Consider the following 22,673-nt stretch of genomic DNA (forward strand, 5'->3'; position numbering starts at 1 on the left):
TAAGTTACCTAGTGCTGTAGAGTCTTACATGCAAATTAGAATAAAAACTACAGCTACAGCTGAGCCCATATGGAAGATGCACACAGAACACTGGGTATGTTTATTTAAACAATTACAGCACTAGGCTTGTTTTGGGTGTGTGGAAAGGATGGTTTTGGATTACTTTTTTCTTTGTTCACAAATATAATTGACTTTCAAATTATACATCTTCATATCAAGACACAAACGAGACAGTCATACATACATTACATGGCAAAACAAAGTGCTCTTTTACTGTTTAGACAAATCCAGAATTTGGCAGTACATAACCAAAAAGATTTTTGCAACCTACAATAAGGTGGGTCAACTAAAATGTTCTACTTGTCCTCCAATGTCCAACAGACATGGGAACACTGGTAACTTACATTTTGCTCCTTTGAGCAAACATTGACAACATTTAATAATATGGCATTGGTCCCTAAAAGCTTTTTGATATACTGCACATACAACCTAAAGATCTTTTTAAACTGTAGACCATTTGCACAAAGCTACTTGCTAAACAGAGTGATTAATATGCAAAGCTTGAACCTGTGAGCATGCCAAAACTTTCACATGATATCTGTGACTGAAATTGTACGGACACTGAATAAACTGGTTATCAGCAGTGTTCCCTTTATTATGAAAAGAATATTCCTCTCAATGCTTACATTTCATTTTACTTTTCATCCAGTAGAGTCATGATTGTGCGCTCTGCCTTTCAAGTATGTAATGAAGTGACACTTGCATAAAAGTGAAAGCAAATGTGTGTGCATCACAATGATTGTTGACAAAATTTAGATTTGACAATATGCTTATTGCGGTCATAAATAGCGTCCACAGATTCTACCATCAGGTTTAAGCTATGCAAGTTAATACCACACGAACAGAATAACTCTGAACTGCACGGTAGTTCAGATGATTGACCAGTACTAATTTGGAAAACAAAGAAATAGTGGCATAGTCAGGTTTCAAATTAAATAATTCTGATAAGATATATATGGGAAAGTCTTTATTACTTCCTATATTTAATCTAATTATATTTAATATGCTGCAAATATCTCTATAAAGAGAAAAATTACAATGGGTGACATCAAGGCTGGGAAGGAAGGTACTGTCACAATTCCTACTTTCTGTATATTTGTTGCTTTATCTAGATTCAGCCGCTGGATTTGTTCATCAAAACACAAAAGTTACAAGATCCCTATAACCTCATGATATACCTCCCTTTGTAAGAAGTACATGTAAACAAACACACTAATATGACCTGCTATTAATATGGAAACTTTGTTTGCAAGTCAGTTCAGCATCCCTACTGCCTTCAAAACAAGTATTCACCTGCCCTTAGTTAACAGGAGGCAAGTGCAAACAATGAAAGAGGAGGTCACCTCCTGTTAATCCTATTTGTCAATAGACTCTTAGTCTTCATGAAGTGGTCAACACTACATTAATCCCAGAGATGTATCAAGTAAATCCATAATTTGTTTTAGATAGCTAAAAATAGAAGTCATTTAGGCATGACCATCATTTCAGAATCTTTATGACATGATTATAAAGCTATTACGAGAGAGAAAGAGGACTTTATATTTAATAAAATCACATTTTTACTCCAAATTAAAGTGGAAAGAATTTACCATTTAACATTTTGCTGGACTCCAAATGTTTACTCAGAGTAATAAGAAAAACCAATTTATGTATGACACATAACATCCACTTAGCTATACTGAAAATGGGAAGTGATCAGTTTTTTCCTCTTCTACCTGATGAATGAGGAAAGATGTTTCTTTAAGCCAGTTGATGAGTTTGCTTACATCAAATAAGCATTGACATTTTAGGAGCTAGGGAGAGAACATGTAATATCTTTAGGGATGACCTGGTTCATATTATGGGAAACTAAACACAATCGACAACGTGTATGCACATGCTCCAATCGGAGGATATTTTATGAGGTGGACAATATGGTGTGGAATCTCAAACTCAAAGTTGGGGATTCAGAAAGCCTCACGTTCTGATGACTGACTTGATGTGTGACCTTATGAAAGTCCCTTCATTTCTCTGCCTCAGTTTCTCCATCTGTAAGATATATTTTATTTATCTTGATGAATGGACTATAAGGTGGATGGAAAGCTGGCTAGATTGTCAGGCTCAGCGGATAGTGATCTATGGCTCCATGTCTAGCTGGCAGCCGGTATCAAGTGGAGTGCCCCAAGGGTCGGTCCTCGGCCGGTTTTGTTCAATATCTTCATTAATGATCTGGAGGATGGTGTGGATTGTACCCTCAGCAAGTTTGCAGATGACACTAAACTGGGAGGAGCGGTAGATACGCTGGAGGGTAGGGATAGGATACAGAGGGCCCTAGACAAATTAGAGGATTGGGCCAAAAGAAATCTGATGAGGTTCAACAAGGACAAGTGGAGAGTCCTGCACTTAGGACAGAAGAATCCCATGCAAGAATCGCTACAGACTAGGGACCGAATGGCTAGGCAGCAGTTCTGCAGAAAAGGACCTAGGGGTTACAGTGGACGAGAAGCTGGATATGAGTCAACAGTGTGCCCTTGTTGCCAAGAAGGCCAATGGCATTTTGGGATGTATAAGTAGGAGCATTGCCAGAAGATCGAGGGACGTGATCGTTCCCCTCTATTCGACATTGGTGAGGCCTCATCTGGAGTACTGTGTCCAGTTTTGGACCCCACACTACAAGAAGGATGTGGAAAAATTGGAAAACGTCCAGCAGAGAGCAACAAAAATGATTAGGGGACTGGAACACATGATTTATGAGGAGAGGCTGAGGGAACTGGGATTGTTTAGTCTGCGGAACAGAAGAATGAGGGGCGATTTGATAGCTGCTTTCAACTACCTGAAAGGGGGTTCCAAAGAGGATGGAACTAGACTGGTCTCAGTGGTAGCAGATGACAGAACAAGGAGTAATGGTCTCAAGTTGCAGTGGGGGAGGTTTAGGTTGGATATTGGGAAAAACTTTTTCACTAATAGGGTGGTGAAACACCGGAATGTGTTACCTAGGAAGGTGGTGGAATCTCCTTCCTTAGAAGTTTTTAAGGTCAGGCTTGACAAAGCCCTGGCTGGGATGATTTAGTTGGGGATTGGTCCTGCTTTGAGCAGGGGGTTGGACTAGATGACCTCCTGAGGTCCCTTCCAACCCTGATATTCTATGATTCTATGATTTATCTACCTTCCACAATGTTTTAGGAATCAGTTAATATTTGTGTAGTGCTTTGAGCATTTAAAACCCCTATGTAAGTGCTAAATAATATTAAAAAAGAGGAGTTCATGAACTTAATCAGAGAAGCTGGAAGATTTATTAAAAGCTGAGCATATTTGCAATCAATATAAAAGACCAGCTAACAAAATACAATCAATGATGTATCAGTCTAACCTATGCCAAGTTGAAAAATAACACTCCATCCGCTCAAGCCAATAGCCTAAAACAAAAGGTTGGCATAATAGGCAAGTCTTGCAATATGCACAGGTTTGCTGGACTGACTGGGGAAAAATTGAAGAATCATGCTTCCAGTACTTCAATTTTCGATAGCATAAGCAAAAGTGTCCCAGATGACCCTAATTGTCAAGAGAGTGCTTAGCCACACTGGGAGGAAAAATTACCTCATACCACCAAGATTATCCTCACAGAGGTCTTTATTTTATAATGGAAAGTAATCTTCTAGTAAATGACCCTCACTCTCGACCTTTGTTCTGGCCTCAAAATCTAGGTAAAATATTTCAAGTTTCTATCTTATTGGCAATTTTTTTTTACACTGATCAATGCAATCCCATAGTTTGCAATTCAGAATGGGCTTTAAACTAAAGCACTGTCTTAAGATAGATATGGATAAAAGGAATGCTTAACACTCAAAAGACAACTTGCACCTTGTTTAGGGTTATGGTGATTCCAAATAGAAAAAGGACAGAAATGAACATTCAGCCATATTGCTCTTACCTGTTGGATCTTGCTCTTTCTTGACTTTTTTGAACTTTTTGGCTCTCTTCCTTCCCTCTGGAACAGACTCTGCATAGCAATCTGTTTCATCAAGCTCTGTTTCTTGGATTTCTCTCTCTTCCATATCATCAGAGCCAGTTTCCTCTTGAATAGGACTCATACTTCTTTTTCCCATTGTGCTGGTAGCTGTAAAACTGAAATTAAAAAAAGGAAGACAACATGGTCATCTTGATAGAACGAATACAGCAAGAGTATTTAATGAAGCAGGTGGGTCTGGCTGCTGTATACCAAAATTAAAAATATTCATAGGCCAGCTATAAATTTTAGTAATAATGACAGTTCACCATGTCAACTGCATAAGTTGTCTGAAAAATAATGCAGTCTTAAAATTATCTTTCCAGGTGGAAGATTTGTCTAGCACCAGTGTTCCATAAAACTGATATTCAGAATTTCATCTTTATTAGATGCAGAATGATCCTTTCTTTGTCCAAGAATATTTTATATTTTCCCCCTACTTTGATCAGGATATTTTTTAGCTCCACAATTAAAATCAGGTCTTAAAAAGTAAAGATTTCCTGCATGTAAAATCTATATATCAAAATAAAATTGCACCTTCTCCTGTTCCTCTATATACTACCGTATATACTCGATCATAAACCGGTTCGTTTATAAGCCGACCCCCCGCAAGATGGATAAGTAAAAATGGAAAATTTTTATGACCTATTCATATACCGACCCTATAATTCAGGGGTCAGCAAACTGGCTCCCGGGCCATCAGGATAAGCCGCTGCCAGCCCAGATGGTTTGTTTACCTCGAGCGTCCGCAGGCACGGAGGTAAACCTAAGTAAACAAAGTGTCCCAGTGCACCAGCTGCTTACCCTGACAGGCCAGGACAGCAACTGGTGGGGAAAATTTTTTTTTGGGGGGGGGGTGGAGGGGGGAGCTGGGTGTCAGGGGAATAACTCCTGTGACCACCCCTAGCCCGGGACCCCCACACTCTCCCCATCCCATCCCTTCCCACCTTATCTGGGAAGGGCCAGGGGAGAATGTCTCTGGCCTGGCTGGAGCTGCTCCGGCAGGCTGGGCAGCATGGGCGCAGCCTGCTCCGGCGGGCCAGACCGGGTGGCGCAGCCGCAGCATGCTCTGGTGGGTGGGGCCGAGCATTAGGGCTCCAGCGTGCCAGCCCCAGAGCTGCAGCTGCTTCAGAGGCTGGGGGGAGAGCAGCGTGACCACAAGCGGAGAGACTCTGGTCCCGCCTCTTCCCTTCTGGCTCTGCTGGATGTTCTGCCTCTCCTTGCTCCTTCTGTTGGGGGGAGGGGCTGTGTCCCACCTCTCCCCTCTCTACACCCACTCATAAGCTGGCCCCCTTCTCTGATGCTTCCCTTTTACTAAAAAAATTCGGCTTATGAACGAGTATATACGGTACTTACCCATAACAGTCTAAATTCATCAAGACTTGATTAAAAAGCCACGGTCTGAAGAGAATAATTATAACCACATTTTATTCAGAATGCATTGAAATTACACTGCACAAGACAGTTTCACCTTTTAATTCCACTATAATTTGCCATTAGAGCAAAAATTCTTGGACATAAAATCAAGGTTAGCAAACATGAGTAACGCAGTACGAAAGTAACCTAGCTCAAAGAACAATTACGGTAATGTAATTGCTGTGTATCTGAATATCAGATGTTTGCTTAAAAATTACTGTGTACATTTTAATGCTTTTTAAACAAGACATTTTAAGATTATTATAAATTTATGCTTATGAAGCTTCAAGTTTTCCGTTAATTTAAAATGACATCTCAGAGTACAGTATTCACGAGTTTCTAAACAAACGCTCTTACATAAATCAAAACGTAACATCTTCGTTAAAAAACATATCACATCACATGGCTTTTTTGCACTTAATGACAAGGAAATATGGCTCTCTAACAATCCTTCAGAGGAATTCCTGTTTAGTTGTATTTTTTGGCTTCAAGATGAATTTTTTTTTTTGCAGTGGATTCAGGAGAACTTCTCTCTAATTGAGAATGTCTTCTATTCAGATACCCAAAGGCACTAAAATATAAAATATATGATTAAACGTCATGCTCTTACTTCCACTTCTGGGCCACATACACCGCTTGGTCTGAATAAATAGCTGGATTCTCCTCTCAATAGTCAGAGAGGAGAGGCCTTCCTTTGGGGTCTCTTACAAGATCCTCTCATTAAGTCACACCATGACTACCATTAACAAGCACTTGAAGGCTATTTAGCTACAAAAATTCAGATGGCCAAAAAAGCAGAAAAGAACTATTTACCATATATATCTACTCTAAACATCATAGTAAATCTGGATTTTGAGTTTTAGACTAAAACTGAAGTGAAAGAAGAGAAGGCAGGACAAGAGGTTTCAGGCATTCAGAAAACTAAGAACCCAAACTTGATTGAAGACTTCTAAAAAATAGCTACATAAAAAAATTCGACTTCTGAGGAAAAGTATTAGTTCCAATGAACGAAAACAATGAAAGTGTGGGGAAAAAGAGGGATGAGAGAGATTGAATAGTTATGTATTCTAATCCCATAGTTTACAGGGGTACTCAAAGCACCTGGATCTTAGAATGGAACCTGCTGTCTTTTCCCAAAACACGTTTTAAAATCAGGATCATGACCCTCCCACACAGCTGAACAGAGAGAGTTGCTGCAGCAATATAGGAATGTGAGTGTTGCTGCAGAACATTACTACTAGGTTTGGATTGGATAAAGTGCAAAATTAAAAACAATTCTAGCCCCTAATTTCTGCCTGCATATTTCTGGAAGAAACATCAGGTAAGCAGCATAGAGACAGCATAGAGTGCAGAGACCAAAATGCACAGTCTATAAGAAGAATTGGTAACAGGCAACTTGCTTTCACTACCCCAGTGAAGTGTTCTCATTTCTTTTACAATAACATATATTTTCTGTTTTTTCAACTTTTTATTAAGGCAAAGTTACAACAAAATGTTAACATACTACATCATACATTACCTATTCTGGATCAGGTTAATATTCTAAAAATCTGGCTAAAGATTCTGGGTTGAAGAGCTGAAGAGCCTTCTTCCTCTGAGTACACTAAAAAGGATGACCAAATATCGAAATTTGGTGCTGCTCTTGTTTACGTACTTGGTATGAAAGATTTTCTATTAAAAGGACATATTTTACTATGCCACAATTTCATAGGAGGAGCCTTATTTTTCCAATAATGTGCAATATAAAGTCTAGCTAACAATAAAAAAAATGTTTAAAATGTGTATTTTTTTACTGGAGCATTAAGTGAGCAGGTCAGGGGATCTCTAGGAAGCTGGAATTTTGCTTCCTAGAACATTAATCTCTTTAATAATTTCCTCCCAAAACTATCCAATTTCTGGACAAAATCACCACGTGTTCAAGTATGTTCCCCCTGTCCTGAAGTGTGCCACCATAGTAGCAAAAATAAGATTGATCTCTACATGGAGTCAAATGCAATCTATGCAGAAATTTCAGATGATCTATATCCCCTTTCAAATATAGAGACCCACTCATCCAGAGCAACTGGTTTGTTCAAATCCCTCTCCCATCTTTTCACGTGGGCTGTTTTCTTATAAATATCTTTCAATCAAAACTGTGCGCGCGCGTGTGCGTGTATATGTACATGTGCACACACACACACAAAGCCTTAGAAACGAAACCTTTTGTTGTTCTAGCTTGCACCTGTGGCACCTTACGCCAAAAATGCAGTTAAGGGTCTAAATCAGGGGTGAGCAAACTACAGCCTGGGGGCCACATCCGGCCCTTCAGGTGTTTTAATCCAGCCCTCGAACTCCCGCCGGGGAGCGGGGTCCAGGGCTTGCCCCGCTCCACATGACTCCCGGAAGCAGTGACATGTTCCTCCTCTGGCTCCTATGCGTAGGGGCAGCCAGGGGGCTCCCACACTGCCCCTGCCCCAAGCGCTGCCCCTGCAGCTCCCATTGGCCAGGAACCATGGCCAATGGGAACTGCAGAGGCAGTGCCTGCGGACAGGGCAGCACATAGAGCTGCCAGGCCACGCCTCCGCATAGCAGCTGGAGGGGAGATATGCCGCTGCTTCCGGGAGCTGCTTGAGGTAAGCACTGCCCAGAGCCTGCACCCTTCATCCCCCCCTGCACCCCAACCCCCCGCCCTAGCCCTGATCCCCCTCTTGTCCTCTGAGCCCCTCGGTCCCAGCCCAGAGCACCCTCCTGCACCCCCAACCCCTCATCCCCACCCCCACCCCAAAGTCTGCACCCCCAGCTGGAGCCCTCACCTCTCCCACACCCAAATCTCCTGCCCCAGTCCGGAGCCCCCTCCCACACCCTGAACTCCTCATTTTTGGCCCCACCTTAGAGCCCTCACCCCCTCCCGCACCCCAACCCCCAATTTCATGAGCGTTCATGGCTTGCCATATAATTTCCATACCCAGATGTGGCCCGCAGGTCAAAAAGTTTGCCCACGCCTGGTCTAAATAGAGCTGCTTTGTATTCAGATTTCACAATAAAATGTTTGACTTGTAAATAATGAAAACACATAATCTTTATATTATTACACGGCTCTTGGTATGATTTCAAATCAGGACCAAGGAACAGCTATCCGATTTTAGTAACCTCAGCCACAATAAACAGTTACTTTAATATTTCCTAGGGATAAATTCCTGATGAAAGTAGCTAAGGGAGAGGGCCTCAGCAAAAAAAATCTATTGAGACAAAGTTCCTCCTCTACCTTGGTGGGTCTTGCGCTTATTGGCAGATTTGCTCGCCTTGGAGCTTCATGGCAGCCCTCAGTTTGGCCGTTTTCGTGAACCCACAGTCCAGGTCAACTCCTCCTGTGTCTGACCAGGAGTTGGGAGGTTTGGGGGGAACCCGGGCCCGCCCTCTACTCTGGGTTCCAGCCCAGGGCCCTATGGAATGCAGCTGTCTAGAGTGCCTCCTGGAACAGCTGTGCAACAGCTACAACTCCCTAGGCTACTTCCCCTTGGCCTCCTCCCAACACCTTTTTTATCCTCACCATAGGACCTTCCTCCTGGTGTCTGATAATGCTTGTACTCCTCAGTTCTCTAACAGTATGTGTTCTCACTCTCAGCTCCTAGCACCTCTTGCTCCCAGCTCCTTACCCGCGCACCACAAACTGAAGTGAGCTCCTTTTTAAACCCAGGTGCCCTGATTAGCCTGCTGTAATTGATTCTAGCAGCTTCTTGATTGGCTGCAGGTGTTCTAATCAGCCTGTCTGTCTTAATTGTCTCCAGAAGGTTCCTGATTGTTCTGGAACCTTCCCTGTTACCTTTCCCAGGGAAAAGGGACCTACTTAACCTGGGGCTAATATATCTGCCTTCTATTACTCTCCTGTAGCCATCTGGTCCGACCCTGTCACACTATCCAAAGCTGGTCTGCATAGGTGGGTGGTTTTTTTTTTTTTTAAATAAAGATTTTTGTTGACAAATTTCTTTGTAACCCAACAACTATTTTGAATAGCTGTATTTGGGCTCCAGTCTTTGAGTTTTATCTATTGTTTGGATTGTCTAATCCAACTGATCAAGTCTTTTTATTGTGATGCATAATACTAATAAGCCAAATTAAGGAACACTAGTCCACCCCACTTTTAGGCTTATAGAGAATTTTAGAAATCACCTTTTTGCCTTTTATGTTTTCATATAAATTTTAATAGTGCATCCTGCTATGTTTTTAAAGTCATGTCGGGGATATGTACAGGGATGCAATTAAACAAAAACTATACTTTGGGAGGATTTTCATCTTTACTGAGATTACCCTACCTAGCCAAGAAATTTCATATTTGTTCCATTCCTTCAAGTCTTATTTTACTCCATATTGGCAGGCAACTTACTTTAAAAAAAATTAATTTCTCTCTACAATATTTACTCCTAAATATTTTTAAGATTTCTTTATCCATTTAAATTTATGTAGCTGACAGTTCATTTTAATCCTCATGAAATATGGAGAAAGTTAACAAACATCTCAGAGATCTGTTTAGTGCCAGTTACTAAATCTCCCTTTTTATTTTTAATCAGAGTGATGGCTGATTTATCCTGTTTCTCTTAACTTTCTAGCTAAAAGCATATCAGCATTATTGCCCTTTTCATAATATTTGTATTTCATATATCTAAGTTTTTGCTCAGCCCTACTGCTTATAATAGGTTAAACTTCCATCTCCCCTCTTTTACTTTCTTATCTGCTCTTCAATCCTGTAGATTTATATCTATCTTCCAAAATAGAAAGTATTTTCACCAAACTCTCTTCAAGAATTCTCTCTCTCTTTTTTTTTTTTTTAACATATGATGCTTTATTATAAGGATCCCCCCTCATTACTGCCTTTCCAACATCCCAGAGAACACTTTTATTGAGCCCTTCCTTACAATTTTCTTCTAGATATTTCTGGACATTTTCTTCCAGCTTTTGAATTCTAATGAAGTCATACAGAAAAGCTCTATTCAACCACGAGGCCCTTTGTTTTTCCAATGAGTTCCAATCTTTTAATCTAATATATACAGAGGAATAATCAGACCGTGTTATAAACACCCAGATTATCTTTTTTGACCAAATTAGCCAAAGTCTTAGAAATAAAAATCATATCAATCCTGAAATGAGATCCAAAAGTAGAGAACATGTATGGTCCTTGATATCTGGATTCATTTCCCACCAGACATCCGTCAGATCCTCATTTTTTAAGTGATGCAACAAATTTGCACTTACTCCTCCTGAACACCCTGCATGTACATTGCATTGATCCAAAAGTGGTACTAAGCACCTCATTAAATCTCTCCCCCACCCCCGCCCTGAATAATATCCTCTTCCATAAAACTTCCTAAATCCCTAATCAATTGGCTAAGGTGAGAAGTTTATCTTTCAAGGACTCCTTAATTCAAATATATCTGCCCTCTATATTTGAGTTGTGCTAAACAATAAACGACATGTTTAACAAAGAATATTGCCACTCTTCTTCTACTAGATTGCTTTGGAGAGACATATGGTAGCTGTATCCAAGTAGTATTCAGGCATTTATCATAATTTATTTCAAGTATTTCCTGTAAATAAATTAGACTAGAAAAATCCTTTCAGTGGCAGAATTCCCTTTTCCTTTTTATTGGATTGTTCATCATTTAGCATTAACAGTCATTACAATATTAAACTCTCCCAGGAGTACCAAGTCTGCTCTTCTTACCCAGAACATTACCTTTTGTTAAAAGCAGTTAGACCAACCAGCCAAATGCCTGGTTTTCATTACATTGCATTTATTCTTTAAATAAGACATTTTAGATGGAGTTCCCATCATACAGACAGTAATTTTAAAACTCCCACAAATATTGTTTTTCTCCTTCTAATGCCTATATTGTTATATCCAGCCTCATTCAGAGTTTGATTTCCTGTAAACTTTTAAATTCTGAGCTCTAATATACTTTTTATTAAAACACATAATACTTAACATTTGTCTGTGTTCTAAGGACACGAAGCAATGAGCTTAAATTGCAGCAACCACGGTTTAGGCTGGACCTTAGGAAAAAATTCCTGCCAGGGTAGTTAAGCGCTCAAACAAACTGCCTAGGGAAGCTGTGTATTGTAAGTTTTTGTCTAACTTGTTCTTAAACACCTGTCAGGAATGGTTAGTTATTACTTTGCCCTGCCTTGAGTGCAAGGGACTGGACCAGATGACCTAGTAAGGTCCCCTCCAGGCCTACACTTCTGTGATTCTATGATTATCTTACACCCTTCTTCCCTCCCTCTCTATGCATTCCCTCAGTCCTACTTCTTGTTCAGCCAATTACTCAGACAAACAAGTTTGTTTACATTTATAGGATATAATGCTGCCCGCTTTTTATTTACAATGTCACCTGAAAGTGAGAACAGGCGTTCGCATGGCACTTTTGTAGCTGGCATTGCAAGGTATTTATGTACCAGATATGTTAAACATTCATATGCCCTTTCATGCTTCGGCCACCATTCCAGAGGACATGCTTCAATGCTGATGACGGGTTCTGCTCAATAATGATCCAAAGCAGTGTTTGTCTGAGCGATTGGCTGAACAAGAAGTAGGATTGAGTGGACTTGAAGGCGCTAAAGTTTTACATGGTTTTATTTTTGAATGCAGGTTTTTTTTTTTTTTTTACATAATTCTACATTTGTAAATTCAACTTTCATGATAAAGAGATTGCCCTACAGTACTTGTAATGGGGAAATTAAAAACAAAAGAAATAGTATTTTTCACAGTGCAAATATTTGTAATCAAAAATAAATATAAAGTGAGCACTGTACACTTTGTATTCTGCGTTGTAAGCGAAATCAATATATTTGAAAATGTAGAAAAACATCCAAAAGTCTTTTTAAATGATATTCTATTATTCTTTAACAGCGTGATTAATCACATGATTAATTTTTTAATCACGCAATTAAATGCGGTTAATTTTTTAATTGTTTGACAGCCCCACCATTTACTAATCTTGTTCTTCTGCATCCAGACTCTTCTTCTCTCATGTCTATCCTGTTGTGTTGATGATGTATCTTCTTGACCTGTAGGACTGATTCAGATTGTTCTGAGCCCAGTCACCTACTCCCATGTCCCACGAACACCTATTTCCCTTCTTTTGGATCTGAGACAAAACACATCTGTCCTTCTATTTAAATGACAGCCTAAATGGGATCCCTCAGTGGTATCTTATATTGTTCTTTCTAAGAAGTATAGTCATCTGGTATAGTTCTCTTCGCTTTCAAAGGGTTGAGGTTACCAGATCTGGGAAAATCTGTATGGACTGTTTAGGAATAATCACTGGTTCAACTCTCTCTCTCTCTCTCTCTCATTGCCCTCAGTATTTTATCTTTGTCTTGATAGAAGAGTAAAAGGAAAATCATCTCTCTTTGTCTGGGAGTCTGCTGGGAGGGTGGGGGGGGATAGGGAAAAGGGCTCTAAGTCCTCTCAATATAAATGTGATCTTTATTGCCAATGCATCTAGCAGATTTCTCCCTTCAGTCTCCTCTGGAATATCTTTAATCCTTAGAGAACCCAGGAATAACATATTTTCCATGTCCTCAAGCTTCAATTCTATTTTTTTCTATTTTTACAGTTATTTGGATTCTTTCCTCTAGGTTAGTAATTCTGTCTGATTGCTTGTTTAATCCTGTTTCCATATCTGATATTTTCCCATTAATCTCATTAATTTCATTTTTTATATCTTTAACGTAAACTCTTCCCTCATCTCCTTATTCATCTTTTTGATTTCTAACAGAAGGTCCTTCAGGTCACCCTTAGTGATTGATACTTCTCCACCTGGCTTCATAGTTAGTTTGTTGGAGGGGGAGTTACTCTCTTTTGTGACTGTCAACTTTTGGTGGATGGAGGGGAGACAAACCTTTGTACCAGAGGATTGTTTTTTACTTTCCCAGACATCTAGATCTTCTGATCTTTCCTTGCTTGTTGTGCCTCTCTCAATATGGCTGTTGCCATATTTACTTTTTGTCTAATCTTTCCAAAGTGGCCACTGCCACACTTCGCCCGCCCCTCCAGACACAATAGTAGAATTATTTTTTTCTTTTAAGTAAAAAAAAAATCTCATTGCACTCACCCACCCACCGTCTCCTTATGGGATAATGAGAATCCAAGTTTAATATCTCTAAGCTTGTAGTCATTAATATGTTTTGCAGGCTGATATTGTTGCTGGATTTTCTCCCCCAGAGGCTGGAACTGGGATCTGCCAGCTCTCAAACTGGTTCTATGGGTACTCATTCATATTTAGGGCACATATCTTTGTATTCAAGTTGCCTTGGCTCTTTTTATCTTAAGTTGTTTTCATTTATTCACCCTTTATTACAGAGATAATACATTAAACCACTATTTTATTTGCTGTCTTAGCCATGCACCTTCATTTTACATTCTTTGCATCCAATTCTGATTTTATACCACTAATACCTTATTTACTCTTGCTTTACATTGCTATTAGAATCAGGCACCATATTATCACCTGACATGATGTGTCAACATTATTTAGCTGATTATAATGAGGAGCATCTTTAGGCAGTTTACAGGGCGTGTGTGTATATATATATATAGTATATATATATACACACACACACAGATTCTTATTTTTATATATATATAGGAATAAGAATCTAAGTGACCTAAAACAAATTTCAACTTTCTGCATTTACAGGATATTTGGAATGGATCCACTATTCCATATTGGAGTCAATTTCCTTAATTAGAGGGAGAACACAATTAAATCCAAAAGTTCAAGTACCAAACACAATAATAGTTCTCAATGGATTGTTATCTTTAATTTGGGTATACTAGTTTAAGATCTTCAATTGTTTGCACATCTGTAAGATCCTCAAGGCAGGGACCTTTTCTTCTATGTTTAACATACAGCTGAGAACACTGCCCATGCACAATGTTCTCACATATTTGTGCCTGATGTAGGACCCTAGGTTCCATTATGGTTGGCAATTATATTTATCCTAAGACACCTGAACCTAGCCAGTTCTTATTATGCACAAATGCAGTGCATAATCTCATACAATATAAATATACAAAACTTGAACTGCTAACTTGCATGCAGAGTTTCAGCTCAGAGTGAATTTTGAGGCAGAGCTGAATTCTCAAGCTAAGAATTTTAATGACAAAGGTTCTAAACAGCATCAGCCTCCTAGAATAAGAATGTGCATAAACTATTTGCAAAAAAACACAAAAATCTCAGTTCGTTTCAAAATGTACATATACACCTGTCATTTAGGTGATAACGGGATTTATAGCCAGAAGCAATCTAAAAAGGATTTTTTAAAAATGTCCTTTCCTTTATATATTGTAAATCATTTTTGGTTCTCATGTTTTTCTTATAAAATCACTAGCCAACTTAAAGAAAAGAAAAACCTATCACACTTTGCCAGTTGGCAAGACGCAGTTTTGGGAACACACTATTGCTTCCAGATCAGTGCTGATGAAAGAGTGTTTGGTAGGCGAGATTCTCAGTCTCTTGAGTGAATGCAACCCCCTCCTCTCCCAGCTTTCATTTTGCATTGATCCACACTCTAGCAGTGTTGTCAGCTCTGAAAGAAGCTGAACAGATGAGTGCCAGTGGTGGAAGTGGCAGCAATACAAAGTGAAGAGTTTAATGTTAACGTCTAGTCAATTACACTGATCTCAATTCACAAAACTAAGTACATTTAGGGCCACTGTATATATTTGTTAAATTCCAACAGTATGACTAGTAACAGAAATCAAACAGAATTATTCGAACTAATCAACAGGATGTGGTGGATTTGTAGAGTTCTATAATGCTAGAGAATTAAAGGAACAAAAATGTCACCTTTGCAACGCCATTTCAGCTACTGAACATCAAAAGTCTACTCACTGTTGGCTGCCGCAATTACTTTCCAAGGGACAGGGCAGATGGACAACAAGAGATCCAACTTTTCAGTTTTGCACGGTACATACTGCTTTACTTTCCTTGCATTACAACTGAGTATTTTATGTTTGGAGCGTGACTAAATACATATCCCTAACTTCTTGGCTACTGTTTATGTGTACCAGAACTAAGATATGTGCTTTACTGGCATTTTAGTTTGAACATTTTAGTTTAAAACTGTTGTAGGAAAGAAGCCATATAGTCAAAAATACATCCTTCCTGCTTTTGGTATGGCACCTTTTTGGTTTTTTAAACTGACAGAAATAATTGTTGCCATTAATCCCATTTTTTATTCATTCTAGGCAAATGACCTGGGAAATAAACCCTAAAAAAAATTAAAGCTGCAAATAGAGCAAGATTAAAATTTTATGCTTCTCAATTTGAATGCTATGATTTAACGCTATTTTGCAAAGGAAAAGACCTGAAATGATGCATTTAACATGAACATCAACTAAGCACAGACAGTGTGCTTTGCGCTGTGCAAAGCACAATAGGACATAATCCCTCCTCCTGGAGCTTAGAATCTAAACAAATGGCACTGAAACAAGAGAAGGTGATTCAGTGATAAACAGTTAATGCTGTCAAATGCACCAAGTAAAACTGAAAGAAGAGTTTTTTCTCCAATCTTTCACTTATCTTTGTATTAACAGAAAGCAATGTTTCCAGAGCAACATATCTGTTTTTAAATCCACAAGATCCTTTTAACTTGACTCCTTGCAGTGATACAGCATTATGTAGAAGGGTGTATTTTCAAAAGAGACAGCTTTCACTGTGTAAGTACCATTAGTATTAGTGAGCATTAATGCATGACTTCAGATTTACAGATTGGCTTTAGAATGCAACACTAAGCACAAGACTTCACATGTCAATTTCTACAACACTTAAATAAAAAGAGATGAGCTTGTGGGACAGAGGGTGACTTATTTTGCAATTTTTTCTTGTATCACATTAAGAGTTTCAATCCTTAAAGTCATAAGCCAAAAACACAATTATAAGGCAACCGTCCCACATTGAAGAATGTCAAACTATATTAAATTAAATTAATATTTTATACAATTGGATCGATAATCCATATGAAAGGTCTTGGCAAAATCCAAGTCCACAGTAAGGAACATTAGGATATTACAGAAATAAGTTGCTGCTTTTCGTGATGTATTGTAGCTAATTTTCAAGTATTGCTCGAGCCACTAATTTTAGTGTGAACACTTGTAAACAACAGGCTTGCATGGGAAAAGTTAATATATTTGCATTATCAACCTGTTAAACTTAAATTCTAACATAAAACTACTTTTAAAAAATATTGTTGTAAAAGTGAATCCTGGGCTGACATCTTGCTTACCAAGTTTAAATCTGGACTGAATTTTTCAGGCTCAGTCCTAAACGCATGAAAATTGGCATTTATAATGGAAATGCTAATAACTGATTATAGCAGCATGAAACAGCACCTAAATAATATTTCTAACACCTACAGCAGGATTCAAAGTTGGGGAAAGATAAACCACATACAAAAAACAGTTTAAATTCAATGGAATTAACCACTCAAGTTCTCTAACACACCTGAATTAGTGGCTTTTTGATATGACCAACCAGATGTACAGTTTGATTTTTAATATATACTCCTCCTCCTATTGTAACTTTCCCATTATCAAGTTTTGAGTAGACATTTCTCATGTCTACTGATTAAAATATATTAACCAAAAAATTAATCTATGTCATTTCCTTACAATGGTACATTACCCCCAAATTCCAAGTGCAGGTAGGCAGAGAAAGTGAACTGGATTAAGAAGGTTTAATTTAGCTTTTTCTGAAAGCTGGACAATTTGCCTTAAACTAAAAATTAAATTGAATATAGGCTTATTTATTCTTGCCCTGGTACTCGATGGATTTAAGCTATTATTTAAGATTTAAATAATAGCTGTGGTCTAGAAGACTGCTTCATTTAATCCTTCAGTCCACTTAGAAATCTCAAGATCTGTTCAAGTCTCCAATATGTACATTTATAGGTTCTCACAGAAACACCAGTATAACAAGATGATTAAACTAATTATGTTTAACACCATTCCACTGTCAGACCTGACAGTACCAACCACAGCTCCAATGTGCCAAGCTCTCACACAACAGAAACTTTTACCTCTGAGGATGCACCTTAAGGAGTAATGTGAGAACTTCACCAACCCACTAAAAATCGTTATTTAAATTGAATTACAGCCTATTTTAACCGTTCCACCTCCAAAGCAATTTCACCTTGACCAGTTCACGAAGGATCAGCAACAGGCTGACCTTTAGATTGGCAGCCCATCCCGACTAGTGACTGTGCCCCAACTAGTGACTGTGACTGATGAAAAAGTTGAGAAATTCTAGAGTGACACCGGGAAGGAGCTAGCATCTGTTCAACCCAGAGACATCCTAATTGTACAAGGTGAGTGCAATGCATGCAGTGGTCCCAAGAATTACCCAGAATGGAGCAGCTGTGTTGGGAATTTTGGGTATGGCAAGACAAACAGCAGAAGACTGTGATTCATGCAATAAGCAACTGGAAATTACTTACTATTACTAAATACCCTTTTCAAGCATAAACCATCATGGTGATGGACTTGGACACTGCCAGATTTTCAGATTCAAGACCAAATACAGTAACTCCTTGCTTAACATCGTAGTTATGTTCCTGAAAAGTGTGACTTTAAGTGAAACGACGTTAAGTGAATCCAATTTCCCCATAGAATTAACGTAAATGGGGGGGGGGGGGTGAGGGGTTAGGTTCCTGGGAAATGTTTTTCACCAGACAAAAGATTATTATATATATACACAATATAAGTTTTAAACAAACAATTTAATACTGCATACAGCAATGATGATTGTGAAGCTTGGCTGAGGTGGTGAAGTCAGAAGGTGGAAGAGGGTGGGATATTTCCCAGGGAATGCCTTACTGCTAAATGATGAACTAGCACTTGGCTGAGCCCTCAAGCATTAACACATTGTTGTTAATGTAGCCTCACACTCTACAAGGCAGCACAAATGGAGGGAGGAGAGACAGCATGGCAGAGAGAGACACAGAGACACACACCCTGTGTGAGTGAGAGAGAGAGAGAGCGCTGTGCATTGCCCCTTTAAGTATGGTGACCCACTAAGTACGTTGCCTTTTTAAGTAGATCAGCAAGCTGAAACAGCAGCTGCTGCCAGCAAGCTCCCTCCATCCTGAGCCCTGTCATGTGTGTGTCCCCCCCCGCTCTATGGAGATGGGGTAAGCGGGTGGCAGGAGCAGGGGGGAGAGGACACTCTCACATTAGCCTCCCTCTTCCCTCCCCCTGCACAGCAAGCAGGAGGCTCCCGGGAGCAGCTCCAAGGCAAAGGGCAGGAGCAGCACATGGCAGTGGGGGGAGAGACAGCTGAATTGCCAGCAACTGATAGCCTGCAGGGCAGCTGCCTCACAGGGAACTTAGGGGAGCAGGGAGCTGATAGAGGGGCTGCCGGTCCACCCTGGTTCCAAGCCCCCACCAGCTAGCTCCAATGGGCTGCTCTTTCTGGAAGCAGTGGACAAAGCAGGCGACTGCCAAACAACGTTATATAAGGGAGCATTGTGCAACTGTAAATGAGCATGTTCTCTAATTCATCAGCAGCGTAACAATGAAACAATGTTAACCGGGACGACTTTAAGTGAGGAATTACTGTAGACCTCATCAAGATCCCAATGAGTTGATGTTCTACTGTGACGGGAAGTCAATCCCTCAGGAAGGCTAACATAAGATCTGATCATAAGTTAATAATAGCCACCATAAAGATCAAATTGTGAACCAAGAAACAACCAGCAAGTGCCTTCAGAGTCCACTGTAATGTTGATAAACTGAAAGTCTGTGAAAGTGGAATTCAAGATGACGAAAGAACAAAAGCTGCAGGCTGCTGATCCTCTACAAGGGTGACATAGATCAGATGTACAGCAGATGTAGTGCTCTATTACATACACCACAGATGAACTGCTCGGGAAACAGATCCTAAAGCTGCAGCCTTGGATCACAGAGAAGATTATCAAGTTATGTGATCAATGAAGGAAGCTAAGAGCACAAAACAAGATAGATCAAACTGCAAGAGAGCAAGCATTTCTGTGTGATGTGAGAAAGACTGAAGAGGCAAAAGAAGATTGGCTTGACAACAGTACATCACTCTATTGTGGCAAATGCCACGAGGAGCAAAAAGAATTTTAAGTTGGAAGTGAGGCAGAGATCTATGTCAGAAGATTGACTTATCCTATTGAACCTCCTCCTATGATCGAAGAACTTGATGAAGCAATGCAGACACTGAAAAGTAATAAAGCCCTTGAAGTGGATAATGTACAAGCAGAACTACTTGTAATTAAAAGTGGTGAAGAGGCATTCAACAGGCATATCATAAGCTGGTCAATGTGATTTGAGAATCTGGAAGAGAACTTCGACACAGTCCCTGATGGTTCCTATACATAAAAGGGGGGCCCCCGCTGTTAATGGAAATTACGGCAGAATCTCATTATTGACACACCCTAACAAAATACTACCACACATCATCCTGAAGAGAATTGCATCTAAGATAAAGAGCTTTGTGGTTGAAGAACAAGCTGGGTTTAGACCCAAAAGAGGTACACTGGAGGAGGTATTGGAGAGGCATCCTAGTACCTATAGCTGTTCCTACATTTGAACAAAGTATTTGTTGTTAAATGTAAAGGTGTCATGAGGGAGGATGAAATGTACAATGAAATTGCATGCTGCAGTCTCTTGTCTTCAGTATCTTGCTATAAACACGAGACATGGTAGTAAGGAAAGAAGACATTAAGAGACTTTCAGCCTTCAAACTGAAACGCTACAGGCAATTTCTGCACACTAGTTATATCTCACATATGATTAAAGAGAAGGCAAATCACCCAAATTTACAGCCTAACCGGCATGATTCCTGGTATTAAGACGACCAGATAAAGAAAACTTGAATATGCAGGACATGTGGGTAGGGTGGGTCAGATGAGTGGAGGAAGGTTGCCAAAGCTAGTTTTGCAGGGACTGGTGTCAGAAGGCATCCACAGGGAGTGTGGATCAACAATGTGGCTGACTGGATGGGATATGGTATGGCATCAAGGCTGTGTGAAGATCATAAAATGTGGAGAAAGATTAGTCACCAGTGACTCCCATGTGTTGTGTTTAGTGTACATTGTGAAGTGACTATTTTATAGGTACATGCATACATTATTTTATAGTGCAAAGCAGAATAAAGTCCCATCTGTAGTCTTCCTTGCTAGCTAAACCACTCTCAACTATTCAGGCCACCGGACTTTAATTTGGGACATGGATTCTGCTAACAAGAGAATATATTATACATTCTGCCCTTTAAAGACCAAAACACAAAAAATGCTGTAAACCACTCATTATGGCACCGTGGTGTGTGTGTGTTTGGGGAGGGCCTCAGCTGTAATAATGCATTCCTAAACCATGGTGAACAGAGCAAAATACCTCAGAACTCTTCCATGACCAGATTACCAATGCTACCTAAACCTATAGGAAGTACAAACTGCATGAAGATGGATTACAGCAATGCAGTGTATTTTACTGTATAAATTCTATTCCTAGATCAATTCATTTCACAGAAAGATAAGTAACTGAAGCTTCAGAACCTTTAGAAGTCCCATAGTAGATTGTGTAACATGCCTCTCTCATTATTCATGCTTCCTCATACGGAATACCCAACTATGAAACACAATATTTTGGAAAACCTAGATTAACTCCTCACTCCACCTCCCCGAAGAATCACTTGTGCTCTTCCTGCTCTCCTAAACATTTCTCACAAACTTTTAAACTCCAAGTTTGACATGCCATCAAAATGTGACAAGCAGCCAAAACACCTGTTTTGTTCATATTAAATATAAACACTCATCTACAGTGTAAGTATAAAACCTATTTTTAAGGATGTTCTTACTGTGAGAGAGAAGCCAGTTTTCCATATTGCAAAATCCAACACATTCACAGGAGGACGGGGCGTGGAAACTATAGATCGCCACATTATTCATACAAAAGAAGGAAGCAGACAAAGCCCAGCAGTTCAGGGTCAGTTTTGCTCCCTATTCGTACCTCCTCCCAACCTGTAAAAATGTCAGGCCTGCAGCTCCCTTGAGATTTTTATAAATTTAAGAAGGAATCTGAAACAGTGCAGCAGAGACTTTCAAGGACAAATACAGAGATGCTATGAATTACAGTAACACCTAGAAACCTCAGACCTCAGAATTGCACCAGTGTACAGTGAGATCCCCTTGTCTGAAAAGCTCACTCTAAACAGGCAAGACAAAGCAAACAAGAAACAGATGCAAGTCATACAGCAATTTACTGCATCAGGATTACAACACAGTTTTGCTGACTCAGTCCAATAGATCATCAACGAGGGCAAAAATTCATGGCAACCCTTTAATTTTCACTAGAGACTCAAACAAAATCTAACCTAAAAAATAGGTGGTTAATTAAGGTAGTCACAAAGAATTCTTTCCATTTTTCTTCCCCACTTTTAGATACACAGAAGGAATTTTCATTATGATTGTTCAGTTGGCTGTTTCCCAGGGAGCGAGAGAGTATGTATTACCCTGTGCTAGCACCTTGGAAAGTCAGCCACAAGACACGGATAGTAGTAGTAGGAGAGAGAGCAGCTTAGGGCTTGTCTACACTGGCATTTTACAGCGCTGCAACTTTCTCGCTCAGGGGTGTGAAAAAACATCCCCCCCCCGAGTGCAGCAAGTTTCAGCACTGTAAAGCGCCAGTGTACACAGTGCACTAGTATTGGAAGCTGCGCTCCCAGCTCTGGTAGTTACGCCCCTCGTAGAGGTGGTTTTTTTTTTTTTTTTTTTTTTTTTTTTTTAGAGTGCTGGGAGAGCTCTCTCCCAGCGTTCTGCCGCGACTACACAAACCATGTTAAAGAGCTGCCACAGCAGCGCTTTAACTTTGCCAATGTAGACGAGCCCTCAGTTTCCAAATCCTAAGAGAAGCCATCCAGAGCTGCTGAAATTAAGGATAAGTTGTTTTCTTTCCATGTGTTTTATTATTATTATTTTTACTTATGAAAAGTTCTCACCTGTTACCACAGTAGTACCGACTCTGGGGAATGTATGGTGTGTATTGCGTTTTTAACCGCTTTCTCTCCATCTCCTTCCAACTATCTTCTGTCCACTTTCTTTTTGCCTGTTTCTCTTCATGTTTTTTCTCAACATATTCTGCATAGGTCTGGATCCTATAACTTTCAGCGTACCTGCTGGTGTTTACAGCTATGGGGAAGAAGAGCATTGGATA

At 39.7% G+C, this 22,673-nt stretch overlaps 1 protein-coding gene across 3 annotated transcripts in view; it reads right to left on the reverse strand.

The window, feature by feature from the left end:
* The window catches only part of PARN (poly(A)-specific ribonuclease), a 176,817-nt gene that overhangs the window by 17,839 nt on the left and 136,305 nt on the right, over positions 1-22,673 (reverse strand). For all 3 annotated transcript variants that reach the window (XM_074965438.1, XM_074965439.1, XM_074965440.1), the window contains exons 22-23: positions 22,459-22,648; positions 3,971-4,164 (exon numbers count right to left, since the gene is read on the reverse strand). In XM_074965438.1, coding sequence (XP_074821539.1) covers positions 3,971-4,164; positions 22,459-22,648 — 384 coding nt within the window. The remainder of the gene's footprint in view (positions 1-3,970; positions 4,165-22,458; positions 22,649-22,673) is intronic.

This window comes from Natator depressus, chromosome 10 (assembly GCF_965152275.1).
Source record: "Natator depressus isolate rNatDep1 chromosome 10, rNatDep2.hap1, whole genome shotgun sequence".
NCBI lineage: Eukaryota > Metazoa > Chordata > Testudines > Cheloniidae > Natator > Natator depressus.